Source organism: Anopheles stephensi, chromosome 2 (assembly GCF_013141755.1).
Source record: "Anopheles stephensi strain Indian chromosome 2, UCI_ANSTEP_V1.0, whole genome shotgun sequence".
NCBI classification, from domain to species: domain Eukaryota; kingdom Metazoa; phylum Arthropoda; class Insecta; order Diptera; family Culicidae; genus Anopheles; species Anopheles stephensi.
The window spans coordinates 92,380,108-92,400,666 of record NC_050202.1 but is presented as its reverse complement, the minus strand read 5'-3'; the positions used below and the strand labels follow the sequence as shown (position 1 = coordinate 92,400,666).

General features: G+C 47.1%; 1 protein-coding gene across 15 annotated transcripts in view; it reads right to left on the bottom strand.

The window, feature by feature from the left end:
• LOC118505359 overlaps positions 1-20,559 on the bottom strand; it is a 205,486-nt gene that overhangs the window by 62,975 nt on the left and 121,952 nt on the right. For 14 of the 15 annotated variants that reach the window (XM_036041040.1, XM_036041035.1, XM_036041048.1 and 11 more), the window contains 2 exons: positions 8,184-8,869; positions 5,946-6,870 (listed from right to left, as the gene is read on the bottom strand). In XM_036041040.1, coding sequence (XP_035896933.1) covers positions 5,946-6,273 — 328 coding nt within the window. In that variant the 5' untranslated portion in view covers positions 6,274-6,870; positions 8,184-8,869. The remainder of the gene's footprint in view (positions 1-5,945; positions 6,871-8,183; positions 8,870-20,559) is intronic. The other variant, XM_036041047.1, reaches the window with a different exon arrangement.

The following is a 20,559-nucleotide window of genomic DNA, read 5'->3' as shown; positions in this document are numbered from 1 at the left end:
ATAATCAACCTCATTATCATTTGCACCGTCGTTGGTGGCGTTGTCGTTGTCGTGCGCGCTGGAATTGCCACCGTTGAATGGGTTCATTGTAAGCCGTTTTGCTCTCCATCCCCACGCAAACGAATGCCATTTCTTGACAAAAGGAATCAACAAGGGCCATTCTGAACAAAGATGTTAAGTCGGCTTTCTGCAAACACACCAGAACAGCGTTAGGAAAAGCGTATGAAAATCTCTGACGATTGTTTCCATTTCAAGAACAAACGAAGAGAAATTAAAGTTTAATTGCTCCATACAAAACGGTAGGAAGCAGAAGGAAAATAGTAGAAACGGCTCCAACCAATTCTGAACACGTGGCGATTAGCGCTGGCCGAGAGACGGGTAACGACAATGACCACACGTGGTCGGAAAATGGCACCTGAATGTGGATAATCAATTAAAATCGATCACTCCCTTGTTGCCCCCATAGGGCCGGGAAATGCTGGGAGGATCGGAATCACTTTCAAGCTTCCAGGGAGTTTCCGGATCGGGTAATCGATTTGAGACGCGTTGATTGAGTTTACACCTTTGCTTTCCAACGGCACCATCGGACGCTCATTTTGTGGAGATGTCCGGGCGGTGTAAATTTCAACTCCCCGTCTCGACGACCTTTAAGGGTTTCATCGATAAAACCCCAAAGTTGAAGCGGGTCCAGGAAAATATCGACAGTTTTCATCCCAATCAAGCAATGCCGGGTCGGAAAAGGGACTCCTCTCGAACTAGCCGTAAGCAAGCTACTATCGAAACCCTTTTCCAACCGGCTCGAGGTATGTTGGACCCGTGGGAGATGTTTTCGTATTTATGAGTTATCATTCTCAACCCCTTTTCGCACAAAACGCGTCCGGCGTGCAGAGGTGGACCGAAGCGAAGAAGGTAAATGGAATCGATAAGAGGTTACGCATGAATCGTACAGCGGAGGAGGTTTTAATTTTCCCAAAAGTGATCCCAAAGGAAATCTTCCACACACGCACACACGTATAAATGCTCATTCTTGGCGAGAATCAGCCGACCGGCAGACAATCGTGGTTGTCGGGGTGGGTTTGAATTATTGAAAAGATCATTACAAGCGAACAAGCGAGAGGAAATTATCTCCTACATGAACGTGGCACAAAAGGGGTTCCGAAATGGGTGGGAAAAATCTCTGATAACCGAGCGCCCCCACCGAAAACAACGGTCGAGTAATAAATAAGCAGAGGCCGTTGCCGGATGTCTGTGCGGAATAGAAATCTGCCCACAGTGATCGAGGTGCTTGACTTTCTTGCCCGAAAAGATTAACTCGCTTTTGATATGCTGTCTCTAGGGGAGGACAGATTAAAATCCGATCCGAAGCCGGAAAAATAATGCACGGAAAATTGGCTTTTCATTTCTAGGGGTTGGCGTTTTGAGTACGGAATACATACGAGAGGTGATTTATTTCCTTTTTTACTAAAATATTTTAATCACTGCTTTTACAGCTTATATGTTTGAAATAAAACATTGCCTATCAATGCCTTCTGGACGAATTGGGTGGTCCAGCAATATCTATCTAGTTAAAATCCGGTTTTAACAAGTCTAATAAGCAAACGTATGGCTTGGCAGCACCATTTAGAAAAATATATTACTTGTTTGTGTTCTGTCACGTAGGTAAAAACAAATAAATTCCCTCTCAGCACCTCACTCACCGGTGCCAAAATACCGATGTTTCCAGCCCGATATTTATGTCAATATTTTGTTTTCGAAAAATCATATAAATTTGCTCCCCCTTTCCCCCGATCTCTTTCTCCCTCGCTCGCACACAGTTTTCAAACAAAATTCCTAAATGTATCGCCCGTACTGGAAAAAAATAAAATAAATAAATTGTGATCTGATTTGATTTGGCTGTCCCGAAATCCGAATATCGACGACCTGTGCCAAATACGGTATTTGCACCGGTAGCTGAGAGAGAGAGAGAGAGAGAGAGTGAGAGAGAGAGAGGGAGAGGGAGAGATAGACACCGACGACGATGACGATTGATACAAAATCAGATTTAATGTACACGGGTGAAAAACTTGCCCCCCTAACTACGGCGTACGGTGAAGCACTCAAATCGAACCCACCGCGAAATGAATCGCGACACGCACGCCTGCCATTGGCGTGTTGGTCGGTGGGTGCGTAGGGTGAGGCGAGGATAAAAAAGATATCGGAAAGGACCCAAAATCCACATTCACATTTCGCGACGCAGCGATCGTACGTGAAAATAAAATTTACACACACACACACATACAGCCAGCATCACGATGGAGGCGCCCTATCTGGCTTCCTATTTTCAACAAAAACATATTTATTGCCACGTGACCTGCATATGGAGCGGCAGGTTGGTTGAAGTTTAGTTTTTGTCCTCTAACATTTCACTCCCGTGGTGCTGACGTGGGGTGGCGATTTGGGGGGGGGGGGGGGAGATGGAGATCGTGAAGATCTTCTTTTTTTCATTATAGGTTGATTTGATGCCGCACCATCGTTGTGTGTTTGCCAATAACCAACACTGCTTTGGCCTCGGGAGAGGAAAATTGGCTTTTACTGAAACCTTCTCCCAGGGTTTCCGTCGTCCCCTCGAGTGCTCACCACGATTACGCCATTGAACGGATAGGAATAAATCAGATTTTCGGCCAGAACGACATCAAGAGGGATTGAGAGGGAGGGAGGAAAAAAAGACACACACACGTGCCTCCTACACTGCTGCCTACAAAATGTTGCTAATTTTTATCCCATCGTGTTCCGCCCGGGATGGGGAGCGGGATGTGTTGCGTGCGGTGTGCATGAGTTCGGGTTCGTGTCGATCGGTGAAATTGATTACAGTAAATGAAATTGCTTACCGAGAGGCAACCCCGGAGGCGTTTGGATTGATCGAACTCGAAAGTGTCGAAAGAGAGACAGAGACCGATGTGTCGTCGTAGATGGGAAAGAAATCACTTCCAGTGTGTATGTGGGCGGATGGGTGGGAAAGGAGGGGATGGAAAAGGAAGGGAAATCGAAATCGAGCAAATAGTAGTTTTCCCCGGAAAAGGGCCAGCCCCGAAACGATTGCTATTTCGTTTGAATGACGAGCTTTCTCGGCAAACGTTTTGCAAGCGTGCTTGATGACACTTTTCAAAGTATTCTGAGAGAGAATGAAAGAGAGAAAGAGATAGAGAGATAGAGGGAGAGTGAGAGAGGAGAGTGTGTTTTATTTTGTATGCGTTTTAGAACCTCTCCCAGAGCCCTGGCTTCAAAGTCCTCCCCAAATAACCATACTCCCGGGAACGCATCCTGAGCCAAATCCTGAGTAGCAAACATGTACTTTGGCTCTAAAAAGCATCAACGTCTCACTATGGAAAGCTGTGGTCAGTGGGAAAGTGGGTCAATGTATAATTAAGTAATCAAAGTTTCACCACACAGCCATGCAATTTGCATTTTTTTCCTTTCGCTAGGCTAAACATTGACATCAGACGGACACAGCTCCACACAGACAAACCCTGGCGAATGCAATCGATTATGAAGCAGAACGTTCTCTTTGGTCCTGCATGCTCGAGGCTGTAGAATCGTTACACTGACAAGTAATTTAAAATCCAAGAATGCAGTTTTTGACGCAATTTCAGTCCCTCATTTAATTAAGGCAACACGCTCCATTTGCTCTGCTCGGGCAATTACCAAGAATTTCGAATGATTAACCCCGATGAAGAGTTATCAGCATACTTCATCCACTCACACAAATCATTAACGCTGCTGCTTCAGGGTTCTGAATCACTGGCAAAGCTATGATTTGCTGGAGTTTTTTTTCCCCCCAGGAACTCAACCCGGACTTGGTGCGGCTGTGTTAATATTCAATTCACTCTGTCGTACATCATCACCAGCATGTCGCGTGTCGTTGCTCTACACCTTCGAGCGTTATAGTTTATCGCCATCCTTCCCTACGGGCGGCGGCTTTTCGCACTGACTTCTTCCCAGCCCGGGCCCTGGGTGTGTCAGTCTGGCTAACATTCTCATCCGAGCAGAGAGTGTGCCTTCCTTTTTTTTTTTGCTTGATGAACGACAGCGAATCCGCCTCGAAACCAACGGGAACAGGATGAAGCGTAACACTTTTACCTCCGCTTTTTTTCTGGTTGCGAAAGAAAAACGATCCTCGGCACGCTGCCATGGTCCTGTTTCGGGGCAATGTATTTCCGGGATTTATTTGTTTTATTTGCTTGCAGCAACCGAGAGCGATCCGTGCCATTCAGCGTGCCGACTGGTGCCTGGCTCTGGCAACTGCAAAGGCTACAAATTCACACGACGTTCCTCTGCGTTCCTCGGCATGGCGTGAGGCATTCCGACCCAACCGGAGCCCAACCCAACCCAGCCAGCCATCGAACTGTGCAGGGTTGTGGAGAGTACAGTAGTAACTCGTCGAGCGAGCGGGCAAGAGTGCGAGTTTTGAAAGCAACGACGTCCTTCGGCGACAGATAAACCATCTTTTACGCTTTGCCACAACGTTCCAATGTGATCGGTTTTCGTGGCAGAGCGAATGAGAGCAAGTCGGAATCGAGGCAAAAAAAAACCCCAGTAAAACAGGCAAGCCTTTGGGTCCTACGGAAGCGGAAGAATTATGGTCGTACCGATTGAAATTGTTTCTGATCGCATCCATTTAATGTCACCAACCGGAACCCAAACCGGCTGCTGCTGGCGTTGCTGCACGGATGCGGCAGACGGTCGCAACGCAGCCCAACCATTGCCGGCTCCCAGGTCTTAAATAAGTGTGCGTGTGCAATGGCGCATACGTGTTGTGCCTGCTGTTTCCTAGCGCGGGGCTGTCTGTCGCGTGTCTTGTCTGTTTTATCTTTCCTGCTCCATTTTTTTTCCTCTGCCCCTCAGTGTTTTGTTTATGCACACCAGCAAGACGCGGTTCCGATCCACGCGAAACTCGGAAGGCAAACAGATTTGCTTGAAATGGATCTGTTTATCGCAATGGCGCAATTGCCAGGGTACAGGGCCGGAGGAACAGCAGCAAAGTGCCAGTTTCAATTGTAACTTTTTGCCGAAAACTCATTCAATTGCCTTTCCCCGTTTTCCTGCGCCCGGCAGGGTGAGAGAAAATGGGAAAAACTAAATTTGTTGACGACGACGACAACGAAAACAGGGCCGTTGGAGAAAAGGCCAATTAACATGGGCCCGGAAATGGAGGGACTCAGAATAAACGCCCGAGCCCATTTAGCAAAGCCAATAGCAAGGAAAACCGTTTCGTTTCCGTGACGAGTGTAGCAAATGCATAAATCAGGTGACAAAATCATCAAAGGCCTGAGCCTTTAACTGTAATTTTATGGCTATAATTTGTATTGAAACGAGTGTGTTTGTACTACGCGTCGGATCGTATTAGAAAGGATGCAAAGTTTTGATGTCTGACAGTCAGAGTGAGTATGTTTTTCTTTTGAACCACTTTTCTGTAACATTCCCAATGATATCAGGGAATTGCGGAGTTCTCTTTTAGGTCCAATATAGAAACAGTAGAATGGTTAATCTTAGCTCAAAAATAAATAAAAAAATCTAGGAACTATTTTTGCCAACAATTGGAAAATGTTGAAGCTTAAGAAGATTAGGATTGAAGTCTAATCTAGTGGGCTATCCGAAGATCTGAAGATAGTGGTTCAGAAGAAGGAAGCATGGACAATCACCTAATATTTCTAATGGTTATTGGAAAGGATAGTGAATCATTTCTTGAAACTGCTTCTCTTTTTTCAAGTATAAACTGGAAGGCAGGAGTAGGAGTAGTAAATGAGTACATGTCTGCTGCAGAATTATTAGACAGATCAAGGACAACGAGGAAACTTCACTCGTTTTCCATATTCTAAATAAAAGTGTTAAATAAAACAAATTCCCAACTTTGAACATAAAAATGGACAAATAAATCAAGTTCAATCGAACGGACAACTTCAACTTACCGTAGTGATGCATTTTCAGGCCATCGGGCCGCTGTAGATCCCCGCTCGGTCGTCGCTCAATTCCGGCGGCTGCACTCGCACTCGCACTGGCACTAGCACTGGCACTAGCCGCGGCCTGCACCACCTGGCACACGTTCACGTTGAACGTCATCAGCAGAAAGGTAACGAGCAAAGTTCGCGAAAATACGGCCGACGGTGTGGAAATGAACGGATTGCAGTCACCGCCGACCATACTCTGGCCACCGCAACCGCATCTCCTTGTGCCGCCCGGCCCACGCCGGCCCCGCAATCTGGTGCCCCTTAGCGCCATCATAGGCGCCATTAGCATGATGGTGGCAAATCGTTTCCTGCTGCAACCGGGTGGTGTTGGTTGGTGGGTGGGCCACGAAAATTATCACCCAAAACTTTCGAGTTTGAGGTCTCTCGGCACGGATTCACTCACACACACACACACACACACAGACACAGACACTCAAACGCGAACTCCTCACCACCGGTAACTGGGAGGTTGAGTTGTCTTTCTTTCTATTTTGTGTTGCGATGATAATGGTGTGCGTATTATAAACGATGGACGCCTTTGCGCCCTCGGGAGGTGTTTTTTGTTGGTTATTGTTGCTCCCCCAGCGGTTGTTCGTGGTTCGTTTGTTTGTGTTCGTTCGTTTGTGGTTCGAGAGTTTTTAACCTTTCGCTTGTGGTTTTGTTTTTGCTATTCACTCGTCCTTCACACACTAATGTTGTCACTTTTTCGCACTGCACTGCACACCATTTCCAGTTCCTATGGTGTCAGGTTTTCCGCGTTCCGTTTGCGTTAATTTGCCTGCGCCCCATTCGGTGTCCTTTGTCAGAAATTGTGAGTGTGGAGTGTGTCTAATGCCGACGCGGGTGTTCCTTTTCCTTTCGGGTCTTTGTTTTTTTTTCGCCGACCCTGTAACGGGACACAAATATAATGATAGATGCTTCGAAATGGCACAAAAAAGGAAGAGCCAAAACGATCCCCGCTCGAACTCAAGCGAGAAGAAAGTGCAGATTTTTATTAGATTCGTTCAAGTAAGTGTTATTGCGACGCTTTGTTTCATCGTGCTTTATGTCCTTTCGGTTGAAGCTTTAAAAATGTGCACTTTTTTCTCATAAACTTTCTATCTCTCTCTCTCTCTTTCTCTCTCGCTCTCTTCTCTTTCCTTCTCAGTCATCCAGCTTCCACGACCGTGCAGACGAATCTGCTTGGATGAGGCATGAAATGGGCCACGGTTTAGCTCTCACTCCTCCGTTTAGCTCCACCGCGAGGAGGCTCTGTTTGAGGCTTGAATTTATTACCTTCATTAAAGATATTTGTATTGTGTGTTTTATGCTCTATTTTTGCCTAGCAATTTGCATGCTTCCATGCCGCATCCGAAGAAAGCTTGTTTGGTTGGTCGGTTCTTTTTCAGGCAGTTTTTTGTCTTGTTTTGCTCAGTCCCATTTGCCTGCACAGAGTTCACACTTTTTTATCTGGCGTTACCCAACGCCACGTTGACCTTTTTCTATCTACTGGTGGCAATGGCATTAAACAAAAGCACAACCAAAAAAGGAAAGGCGAACGTGAGACGGTAAGCTTAGCGCACGGCCTAGCTATTAATAATAATACATTTTCACGCTTTTGTTCGTTCGCCGTGAGAGTCTTTACAGTAATTTTTACGCCGTTTTTGGTTTTCTTTTTGCTCAGTCCAGTACCTCACGCTATCAAAAGAACTAGCCGGTATGAGGATGAAAAATGAGGGAAGCCCTCCCCGAAGCAGCTCGAAAGCATGCCTGTTTGCCATTAGCACACGAACGGAAGCAAAACAAATGAACGAGCAGATAGAGCGAGCGAGCGAGTGAGAGTCCTTCAGTTATCATTGTCGATCGGTGCCGTAAGCTAACTCCAATCCAACCGCCGTTCGCTAAAAACTCTCCCCCCCCCCCAATCAAGTTCGCTTCATTTGTCTAATCGTTCGAATGTTTGCTTAAGCTAATATGCCTTCAAAAATGGAAAAAGAAAACTTCTTGCCGGCATTGCCTTCCCCAAAAAGGGAAAACCCGATCCAATCGTGGCACTTCGTTAGTTCTCGACTCGAAAGAGGGCGCCTGTCTTTTCACACTGGGTTTAGAAAACGTGACAAGAACTCCAAGCAAAATACCGGGCATAAATAAAATAAATCACAATTTCAACTGAATTGGTAACAATTCTGCCACCTTGCGCCCGTCTGCTCCCTTCCGTACCTTTGGATCCGCTGGATATTTCACTTCCGCAGCGACTTCCGCTGCTACTTCCGCTTCCGCTAGCGATTGTGACTAATGGGTAGCGATTTTTCCTTTTCACCTTCACCTCTTTTTTGCTACGCTTTCCAGATTCAGCAACGCGGGTTTCGAGCTGTGGTGCTGTGGGCGACGTTTGGAGAGGCGTTTGGAGAGGCGTGTCAAGGGTTCGTCCTTCCGGGCCGACCGGTGCTCGTTCACCGGTAAAGTGGCCTCCACCACCTTCGACCCTTGACAACGGTGGACCCTTTCTTCTCGAGCACTAATGGGCACTCGTGGCCGACCGGTGGGCCTCGCACTGGCCATCGGTTTACGCTCTGCAGCATCTTGTCTCTCGTTCGCGCGGTGCTTCAGTCGCTTAAAATACTACTTAATTTAATTTCATGACCACTTCACACAACGTTACGATTGTTCACGAGCTTTTTTCGGGGGTAGTTTAACATTTCTCACGCTCATTGCCTCACAGACGCACACACGCACAGTACAGGGTCGATGTCTTGGAAGTCCTTCGGATTCGGAGTTTGTCTGAAGAGTCGCTGAACCTCGTTTCACCTTGTTGCTGTATTTTGTAATAACATCAATCGACCGGGACTGCCAACAGATGTGTTCACCACGTCCAGCAAATGCCCTCCCTGCTCGTGACCGATTCTCTGGAAAGAAGCAACAAATGGAGAAAATGTTAGTCCCGTGCTTGAATATGAACTTTTTTCTGTATCGAAAACGTATTGAGTGCACGAAGGATGAACAGGGGACCGGGTGGGCAAAAAAGTTTTTAATTAAAACGCTTTCATCAAGATGGTCGACGAGTGGCGAAAGATGAGTCCGAAATTTTCATCAATTATTTCGTTTTAAAACGCTTTCCATGTCGGTACACCGCCGCAGTGCCAAAGCCGAGGGTGTTGGTGTCCCAGGGCAGAAAAATCCCTCCCTTTCAGTTGAAGCTCCCATGCTCCCCAAGGACAGGCAGGCAGGCAGGCAGGTCCCTCCTCTGTGTCCGAGATTTCGGATTTAAATGTAGGCCCGAAGGTTTTGCTGGAAAAACTCGTGAAGGTGTTTTTTTGCTCTCTGCCTTTATTGCAGGGCGAAAGGATAATGCATCGAAAAGGGCCAGAAACAAACGCAGCCTGGGAATTACAGCGTGCGAGAGCTTTGCAAACAGCTGATGGAAATGAAAATTAATCTCCATTCGTACGCATTACCCTCCATTTGAGTCTCGGTTGGGCGTAATTAATCTCCAAAAGGATTAACGGAATGGATAGAAATCAGAGAGTAGAAGCACTCGCCGGACGGTATCCACTGCGGACGTGGTTGAGCGTTGGGTAGCTTTTTCGTGCTTCATTTTGTAGTTTCCCGCTGTTCAGTTGGCGACGGGGTTTGTGGTTCGGAAAAGTAGCTTAAAAATATACACAAGCGTGAAATATTCCTCAAATCCTTCTTGGCGTACAGCTTTTTGGACAATTTGCATCTCGCCTTTTTCCGGCAACAAAACCCACCAGCTCCGCAGCTATCGTTTTCATCCAGGATTGATTGTTGCTCCACACTGTGTTCCTCCCATATGGTGCACTCGCATTAACCACAAATGGAGAAAACCGTTCGACTGCTGCCCGCGCCGCTGCTCGGTTTTGTGGTTGATTGCGACGCATTTCCTCCTCGGAAGGTGTCGGATGAACAGAAACCAATGCCCGAAAAGCACTCAAGCTTAGACTGTTACCGATAACAGCATGGCGTTATTTTCCCACTGTTCCGCAACACTGGCGCACACGCTTTTCCCGACAAACAAAAGCCGCTCGGGGTGAGCCGGGGAACGGAACGCTTAAAGCTTTCCTTCCGCCGGTACTTTGGTGTTCCCGTGCCGTCCCGTTCCGTATCCCGCGCCCAACGCTTCTTGGTGTAATGTCTCAGGAAATATGCTCAGTCAGTGTTGGCACGATTGTGGCTGTACACCGTCGAACGGAATCGGATTACACTTCACTGTGGCCCACCCCGAATGGCGACCGTACCGTTTTTCGCAAAAACCCGGGGACGATGTGTACCAGCGAGGAAATGATTGGGAAAACATTGTTTTTAGATTATACATGAGCAGCTTTTTCAGTTGTTTTCCACGTTTTGTGTTTGCCTCCCTTTTTTTTGTGCTACTATTCCAAGTTCCAATAACATGCCACGATGTTGGTGGGATCTGCAGGAGCAGCAACAGCAGCAGCGGCAGCAGCAAGAGCAGGAGTTTGGATGCATTTCGTCCGAGCTTACAACGTTGGCGAGCTGGGTACGGCAAGTGGTTCAAACGATCCAGTAATACCTCCGACACGAAGACAGTTAAGGAATCGATTTTTCCTCCCAGACCCCGGACCCAAGACCGGCGAGCTTTGTTGGAGCGTTCTACTTTTCGACACCACACCTGCTAGAAAGTTGCTACAGCTGGGCGAGAAATTTATCATGACTTCATGGAGGACCGCGAGGAGCAGGAGGAGCTTAAATTGCACGGCACCGAACCGAAAACCGGGCTTGCTTTTCATCAGCTCGCTACATCCGGTTGCCGACTACAACCGCGCCCGGAATATGATGCGGTGAAGGATGATTTACATGTGAAATAAATGTTGTGGAGTTTCCGATTATTTGCTCTGCCGCATTTCTCACCACACGCTCGATGTTCGAGGTTCGGTGGAACAGGGCTGAAGAATGGCCAGAATAATGCTTTCTCGCATCAACACACCCAAAGTCCCGGAGTCCCGCAGTGAAAGGATTTCTTCTCGCTTTCTGCAAATCCTTTACTGCAATCGATCCCGGTGAAAAACGGACCATCGGATAAGGTGTGAAGCAGCAAAGGCAAGAAAGAACCATTCATCCAACAAGACGGGTTTGAAGATAAACAAAATTTAAATGAGACTCCCCGGACTCGGAACAAATGCGGTGAAAAAGTAGCACCACTCGAGCAACCGAAACCCTTAAAACCGAATCATCCGTCCGTTTCTAGTCCGATTGATTGGAAAAGCTTAAATGGAAGAAATTGGATTTGTTTTGCATCCACCACACCACCCACCGGAACGACGGAGTCGGGGATGGCGGCGTTTGAATTTTAGATTAGACTTTGATGAAGCGTATCATCCAAACATGTTACGGTCAATTTGCGTTTTTCGATCCTTTTTTTTTGCGCTCCTTTTGCTGCCCCATGTTTGTGAGCCGGTGTGTGATGGGTTTGCGTTTTCGCGCTCGATTCCTTTTTTTCTGTTTTGGTTAACGCTTTCCCACTTTCCCGCACCGCAACAATTACAAATAACACTTCGACGAACAACTTCACTGCTTTTGGAACAACTCTTCAACCCTTCTGTTCGCTTGGTGGAGAGCTTTCTGCAGGATTGACTTCTTGCCTTCGTTTAGCAGCTCAGTGTGCTGGAGGCTTTTCGTCATGTCCATGGCACATTTTTCAGTGCGAAATCGAGAAGAATTTCAAAGTAAATAAACAGTCGTCTCCCGACTGGCTGCTGGACGCAAACCAGTTGACTTGGCAAAAGTTTGTTATCTCGCCATTACGAAACTAATTGGGAAAGTTATTTCCCGTCCGGAGCGACATAAAAACGAGCCGGGAGTGAGCGATCGAGCGAGCGAGCGAGAGAGAGAGAGAGAGCAAGCTGGGGAAGAGTTGTGTAGAGCAGCCATTTGACATTTTTCATTCGTCAATTCCAATCCATCGCACGGCTGAACTTTTCCGGCAAACCATTTCGATGCCAACCGCTCTTAAGCCCTTCGGCTTGCCCCTCCCTAGCTCGGCCCGATAGGTCTGGGAAATCATGATAACTGTCTCGTTACGTCCATAACTCCTGGCGTTCCAGCCCCCGAAATCATGCCACGAGAACCGGTTTCAACGGGGCTGCTTATCTTGGTTAATGGTGCGTACAGAAACGATCTCACAAATGAGGGTAATTTCGTGTGAAAAAGCTACTCTTCCACTAAAATTGATTTCTTCCTGGTTTTGCCCGGCTTACATCACACGCGCCGGTAGAATACGTTTTAACCTCCGGTAGTGAAGGAAGTAGTCCAACCCGCACCGGTGTACCGCTCCCGAGTTCACTCGATTCCGGAAATGGCTAAAAGGTAGCTAATCTTCTGAGTGATTTCACCCACATCGAAACGCTTCGGTTGGAAATAAGGGGCGGCCAGTCGTTGGTGGTGTCGCCGTTGTTCAGCTGGCTGCCGAGTGCGGGGCAGACTCATTTGAGATAATTCTTGTTTATTAATTTGCCATCCGTACCATTCTATCGTTGACTAACAAACAACTATGGTTGTTGAGTACCAATTTCCTCCAAACCGCTTCTTCCATCCAGCTTTATCAACAATCGTACTATAGTTGGGATTTAGCCACCTTATACTCGCTCTCTCTCTCTCTCTCTCTCTCTCTCTCTCTCTCTTTCTCTCTCTCTCTCTATCTCCCTCTCTCTGATCCAGTCAATGTAATAGCTGAGCTCATTATCCTTTTTCTGTATTACTTCTTGTAGCTGGCTAGAATTCGAGATTTCGATTTGTTCCCTCAGTTCCGATTGCATCGGGAGTAAGGCTGCCGGTAGAATGGGAAGCCATCCTCTAGTCAAGCCATGCATATTGATCAGCAAGCAAAGCAAAAAAACTCGCCCCGAACCAAATGAAGCTTCAATACGCACAATCGACCGGGATTGCGTGTGCTGCAGGCACAGGAAGGAGCGAATCCAGCGAAAGGATGTAAACGAATATTGTGATTACTTTGCCACTGCCGGCAGAAACAATTGGCTAGGCGGGACCGTACGCTCGACTAGGGAAGCCAGTGATCTATGAAGGTAAAAGTTGGATCGTTCGTTCTATCGATCTACTTATTCATCGCTTTGTAAAACTATCCAGGGATGTGGTGAGCAATTGGTTCCGTTTGAACATATACCGGCCACTCCCAGCTACATGATGCTGCTGCTGCTGTCTGAGTTTGCATAATTTTGGAATTGATTCCAGGAAAGTGAAATACTCTTTCTTCTTCAGATGAAAGGAACTCGAAGTTGTTAGAGCCGCAGCGCTGTGGCCTTTACGGAAGGAAACTTTATAGAATTAATATGACGCGCCTAAAAGTTGACTGACTGGCGGAAGTTTACAAACGCAAAGGTGGTTCGCAGCCATTCTTTCTGCACAAAACGAAAGAAAACGTTCTACTTCTGCACAAAACGAAAGAAACGTTGTACGAGAAGAAACAAACCAGCAAAACGTTCTACTGTTCGCATATTTCGAAATTGCTCAAGGTATGACGGGGATTTCTAAAAAATCACATCCTTACACGAACAACAACAAGCTATGGGCGCTTGCGTTCATCCACTTTTGGTGATGACATCGCAACACACTAGCGCCCTCTGGCTGTCAAACTTTAAACCACCACATGTCACTTTTATTGTTCAAATTATTCGTTGCTATTACGTCGGGTACTATTAGAAGGTTTCACGACCTGGTCCTTACACAGAAGTATTTACATTTGATGTCTCCCAAGGGACACCGTGATAACGTCTTATTTTGTGTCTTCATTTAATTAATATCAAACTACTTACAATGCACAACGTTTCGCATTCAAAGACACTTACTGCCCGCCGAGTTATTTACCCCTCGAGACTTCATTAACCCCCTTTTCCTGCCAGCAGCAGAAGGAAAGACCTCACCGAACGGAATGCAGCGAAATACCAGCCATCCGGAGCGGGTGAGAGAAATGATTGGTGATTTTTTAGGATCTTCTGGTGCCACAAAAGCCGCAGCCCGGCTGGAAGTGCATCCAGGAGTCAGAACTGTTCACGCCTCTGCCCCTTCCACCTCTGGCCGCCGATGGAAGATGAAGTTGGGACAAAATCCTAGTTAAGGCCAAGGCTGCCTGTAAGCAACTCTGATTTTTATGATGATTTCCACTGCCATAAATTCACGCTGCTTTCACGCTGTATGGCAGTAAGTCGTCAGGCAGTCGTGAATGGTGCCGGTGGCAGAGATGCCAGCTGACTGCGATGGGATGCGATCTAGTGCCGTCCGGGAGTACGAGACTGGATTGCAAAGTGGATGCTCTCAGCACGACTTAACCTGACGAAAGACCCTTTTCTGCGCTTCCCATCGCGCGCGCACACTGTGGGAAAATGTGTATCAAAGCTCGCGCGCCTTCTGCTGCCATTTGTACGCTTCTACGTACACACACATATACACAACTCCAAATACATTCCTCTCGAGACTGGGGCAACTTTGGTACATTTACTGGTTGCTTCCAAACAGTGGCCTCCCTCCTCAATCCCCTTGCGTCGGCGATCATATTTCTTACACGGCGCTGCATTATATCTAAATTATGTTTTCGTCGTTGATTTATGGTTCCGAGGAGTGGTACCGTTCGTGGGTGCCGTGTCGAAGGTCCGGCGGATGGTAAAATGCCAGGCAACGTAATATTCCAAACATGGGCGAATGGAGCACGACGGATAGGCACTTCCCAGCCGAGAGAATGTTACTGTTGGCGTCATTCCTATCATCTCTTGGGAGATGGTACAACGTTTGGAGTACAACGAACTTCGCTTGCCGGAATGGGAGCACCACATTGCGCGGGAAACGTGTAATCACAGCCACTAGCAAGCGAGCAAGCAACTGCAACTTGCGACAGGGCGGCTTTCAGCAAGCGAGGCTTTTATCGTGTGTCAAACAGCCCGAACCAACTTGGCTTCCGCCTTTCTCGCTAGTGAGCATAAAGTGACATTCGAAGTAAGTAGTAGTCGGGGAGGAGGAGCAGCGAAAGAAGAGGAAACAGGCACCAGCAAGTTATTAAATGGCTCTTACAGTAGAAAACATTGACTTTTCCCTCGTCATCGACACGCGGCTCGCTGTCTCGGAGACTTTGATCTACACAGCAAGGCGTTTCTTGGACAGGCTTCTTCCATCATTCGATGCCGCACGACCGTGCCATTAGGAGTAGCGTGAAGCATAACTTGCGATCGGGAAAAGTGATACGCACCATACACACAAACACACGCTGAAGGAAGGAGCACCAGGGGAGAGAAGAATCGTTGGAATGGTAAAACAATTGTCCTTCCTACGCCAACGCCCGATGCATATCTGGAAAGCGTATTTCCGGAGCACAAGGACACGGTCCGGGGATAGCTTCTCGGCGATAGCGACTGCCAGGCGTACAACAACCGAAAAGAAACTGGATTGTGACAATGATCTGGTTGACAGAGAGTCATAGTAGTTGTAGTAATAGTAGAAGTCGCCACGATCACAAGCAAAAACACCCAGTGTGCCAATAGTGTGAGGTAAAAGGTCAGCCCAAGTCGCATAAATAAACATAAACGAAAACTCGGATTTTTTTTTGCTTCACTCACGATGTTGTGTTTCCATCCGGATTTCCATTATGGTGGAAATGTTCGCTTTCAGCTGCCCTAACCGCGTCGGAACCGCCGTTTTCGATGATGAAAAACGGAAACAAACGGGGGTGAATGAATGATAACAGAGCACAGCTCTGCACAGCTCGCAGACGGGACAAAAGACGGGGACACTTCTAGTTGGACTGGGCTGGCCAGCTCGGACCTTTCGATGCGTGCGATGTTCCCTTATGCCAACGCATTGTAATCTGAAGTTTGTGCTTTTTTCGCTAGCGCTTTCGAATCCCCCGCAACGGAAACCATCATCGCCATTGCTCATACACGGACGAAAGCAAATTAAGAGGTGATGTAAACATAAATATTCATATTTCGAGAGGCCCCGAACCGAAAACGGCACGTTCCGTCGATAAGCATCGTGCGCGAAGGGAATGATAAAAAAGGCTGTACAGATTTGTAGAAAGAGAAAATGGCGCGCTCACGGACACCTCCCACTACCACACCCAAGGGGTGCGTGGATGAAAACGGCTGGCGAATAAATATTACTACTGGTGGTCATAACACAGCACAGAAGAAGGAAGAACGCCACAACAAACAACAACAAAAAAGGCACAACTTGAACGGAAGAAAAACGTCCAGCGTGAAAAGTGTATGGGCAGAGAGAAAATGGCAAAAACCCCTGCTCTAATGGTCGCCAGCATAAGGAAAAAGCTTTATGAATAAGTTTCCATTTTTTGTTTGCTGAACCGAGATCATCCGTCCCCGGGTTTTCTTTGGGAAGGAAAACTCTCCACCATTCTCAACACCATCCCCTGACAACGGCACTGTCGCAATGGAGATGAATGCGTCACACGAAGATAGCGGAACATAAATGGCAGAAATATGGCAAAAGGAAGAATGGGGCGAAAACTGAAAAAAGCAAACGAGTTGCATCTTCCACTGATGGATTATGGGGCCGACGGGAAGGCTAATTGGAAATGGAATCGCTTTTACAGCACTTGTCCTATCCGTTCGAGCTGGAACTCCCTTGCCGAACAGAGGCTCAAGCTTAGAAATAGAGGAACAAAAAAAAACCCAGCTCGTATGATTGTTTGTTTCTAGTGAGTAATGTGCGGAACGTGTTGATATGTGCGTGATGTTCTACATTCCTTATGGGATGGAGAACAAAAGTCATATCGAGCACACTTTCACCTGCAAAAATTCAAAAAAGGTAAGCCCTGATCTTTCGCACGGAACGCCAACTTGTGACTTTTCACGGCGACCTTTGCAGCGTACAAGATAAGGGAAGAAAAACAAAAATGAGCATTTCAACTGGTCAACCGGAAACGGAACCGTCATAACGCCCGGCTCTTTGAGGAATGGAGACGACATCCAAGGCACGCTGAAAGGAGCGAGACACAAGCAAAAATTGTGCGAGGTTGTAGAGAATAAGGTAATAAATTTTCATTTATAGCTTTATTATTCTTCTTTTATTGCTGTTATCCTTTACTTCAACTGTAATCTATTATGTCCGACCGTAAGCCGGTAATGGTGTGAAAAGGCCATAACTCTTCCGGCAGCCATTCCCACCCGTCTAGAGCCGTCCGTGAGCTGACGCCAAACGGATTCGCCCGATGTGAGATGGGCGGGTGGTGGTTTAGCTTAAAGTTTTATCTGCAAGAATCAGTTCTCGCACAAAAGAATCAGTGTGTAATTGTCCAGCGATAGTGCACTGCAAATGGCGAGGCGGAATTAATCTTTACTTTAGAAACTGTTTCCTGATGATGCTGTGCTGACGGGAGCAGTCCCCGAGCAGCAGAACTTTATCGTTCGAATCAATCGAACTATGATGCACTTTAACGGAGGTTTTAGAACATACTTTTCGTCTTGTTCACGTTCCGTCATTAGTGTTATTTGTTGCGGTAATGACCTAGTTTGAAGTATAATCTCGTCCGGCGAGTGAGCACGAATTTTATGAGGTAGAGACTTTAGCTCATACAAGCTTTTGGTCCTGGGTTCGTGGTAGAAACTAAGCATAAGCCCAGCATCACTTAAAGTCGGGCTAATGTGACTTGTGCGCTCGACCTCACGCTCTGTATGGAATGAAAGAAGTTCAAAATTGTAGCCAGTGCGTGATTTCTTCTTCAGCGGCTTTAAATGTGATTTCTCGAGAAGTCTTAGCCTACTATTATTGGCTTCCTTGAGGTTATTTATACCTGTGGCTGAATAGTAATAGTGAATAGAGATTGGGTCGTCAGGTGCGTGACACGTTAGGACTATTAGTTCGTTCGAGAGCCTACCAGAACTCATATCTCGCATGATCTCGCTCTCAAAAGCTCACAATTGCTTAGAATTCAACTGTGCCTTAGAGTATAAGTTTAAAGCTTACATTAACTGTTCCTAAGCAAATGGGGGCCTCGTCAAAATACGCACCAAAAAGCCACTTGACGAGGTACTATTCACCACTTTCTAAATTCATCAAGAGTTTCCCTTACAAAGTTACTGTGAACAGTAACAGTATCACGGATAAAATGATTTACAGAGTTAGCCCATCAGCAACCGGACACCAAAGTTTCAGTTTATACTTTGCAGCTCCTTTCCGCATCACCGACACCGTCATTACTTCACCCAGTACGCCGGAAGTAAATGAGGTTTTCCGGAAGTGGGCATTAACTTTTAGCTTCATTAGCATAACGTCATCAGTTTGCAATAAATCGTACATAGCCTCCGGGAGAGCAAGAGAAAAACTCCTTTGCAAACCCAACCCAACCGACGACTAAATCAACATCGTAAAATGCGCTCACAAATCATCAAACTGCATATACAGCGCCAAACCGATAGGCCCACACCCCGGTGCCTTTCGGTAAATGGCTTACAAAACGCTTCCACTTGGCTGAAACAACAACTTAATGAAGTGTAATAAAGGCGAACGGAACCGACGGCGTCGCTGAGCTGGAGAGAAGCCTTGGCGAAGCGCAGCTATTATAATAATTGGACCCCGGTGGTGAAGGTGGTTGGATGGATGTTAACGATACTTCCTTCCTGCTCTCCCTCGTCCCTTCTCCCGACCACAGGAAAGCACCCCAAGCATCCTCTCCCCCCACCATCCCTTGGAGGGTGGTACTCGACTTTTTCTTCAAGAAAATACTTCCCATTAACAACGCTGGGCCGAGAAGTTGGGTAAAAATAAAAGTATATGGCACACTTTTTAACACGCTGTTTATTTTCCCATACTATACGCCGCCCCCCGCCCTTCCGACAGGTAGGAAAATGATATCGTTAAGAAATAAAATTCATAATCTTGGACCCCTTCTTGCCAGTCAACGCAAACGCAATCTGCTTGCACTGCAGCTCAAATGTGACAGGTCACATTCGGCCCCACTGCAGCGTAATGCATGCAAATGCGGCAAAGCTTTTCCGGTGTGTTTTCTCTCTCTCTCACTCGCCACTCGCAGCCAGTCATGTGAAACGAAACAAACCGTGCTAACATGCAAATGTCGCACAAGAAGCGGAGATTTTTCACACCGCCCGTGCAGAGGACCGGAGCAAAAGTACACATTTAAATGCGTTCGCCTGGCCCGCGTCCGAGCCACGGTTTGCCGCGCTCGGCGCACATGTAAAGGAGCGCGAAATAATGAAAGCAAGCAGCAAGCAAGGTGAATTACCCGCTGTTGTACAACCGGAAGGCGCCCGTAGCGGTAGCTTATTAAAAACTTTTACCACAGCCACCGCTCGCGCGCTGACTGCCGCTTCCGTTACAGCGGGGAGTCCTCTGTTCTTGATATTAAATATTTTCACTCTCTTTCCGTCGTACATTTGAGCGGAACCTGGAACGCTGGACCGAGTGGATATTCCAACGACAAAGTTCCACTTCCGGCACGGTTGTTGGCAGCGTTGTGCAACGGGGCAAAACCCGAGCCCTGTGGCGAACACAGTAGAACAACAAACAACCATGTGGTTCCCGAGTGCGAGGCCTCCCGTCGTCCATTGACACAGACACGAGTGCAACTCGGGTGGAGACTTATTGCTAGTCCGCCCTGCTTTTCTTCCTGTCCATCCCTCCCCCCACCATTCCTCTACTCCGGTGATGGGTTGCGCAAGTAATGGTTAAAATGAAAATGCTTGCCAACAAGCATCGTTTTGCCATCAGCGTTGCAACAGGAGTTGCAGTGCGGAATGAAAGAAAATGTCGCTGAGCGGGCAGCCAGCAAATCGACAAACCGCGACCATAGATACTAATGAGGATTTTTTGTCGGTGCTTTGCGCTTCCTATTCTGTTACCTTGCCTTCAAAACAAAGTTAGCCAATGAAGCACGGCTCAGCGCGATGGCCTATTTGCGGAGTGATAATGAGCATTCCTTTGGTGAGCGGTCTTTTCTTTACTGCGGCGGCACAACAAATGAAACCGGGTTCCGATGCCTTTGTTTGACGCATTTCTAGAACAATCACAATAGAGCTATCAACCGATTGGAACGCTAAGAGGTTGGAAAGTGGAACAGAAAAGGAAAAACTTTCCCGAAATGTGGTTTAAACGTTCATTCATTGGTTAAATATTTGGTTGAAAATTAGGATAGTGGAGCGAGGCAAAGGATATTTGCTGACGGAAAACTGCTGTCATTTTAAGCAGTCTGTAAAGGAAAAACAACATTCCACTTTGACGCAACAAACCCTGTGATTGGACCCCGCACTCATTGTGCCTTGCAGCTTGCAGCTACACATTGTAGCAGTGAGGGCTGTCGCTGGTGCTGCTTTTGTGCCAGTTTTCAATACGGATGCAAATAAAAAGCACTCCTTGTAAAGCGTGTGACAGATGCTTTGATGTTTGCGTTTTATTAGTATTCCACAAGGGGGACAAAGCTCAGGAACGGGGACAAACCAGCGACGAGAAGTGATACTTTTTCATTCCAATCCGGCAGAGAGCAACACATGGCAGAATGGATGCGCAACGTAACTAGCTTCTTGCACGAGGACAGCTAGCTATGCGTCCCATCGAGAGTCCGCCCAGGGCGAAAATGCGTCGC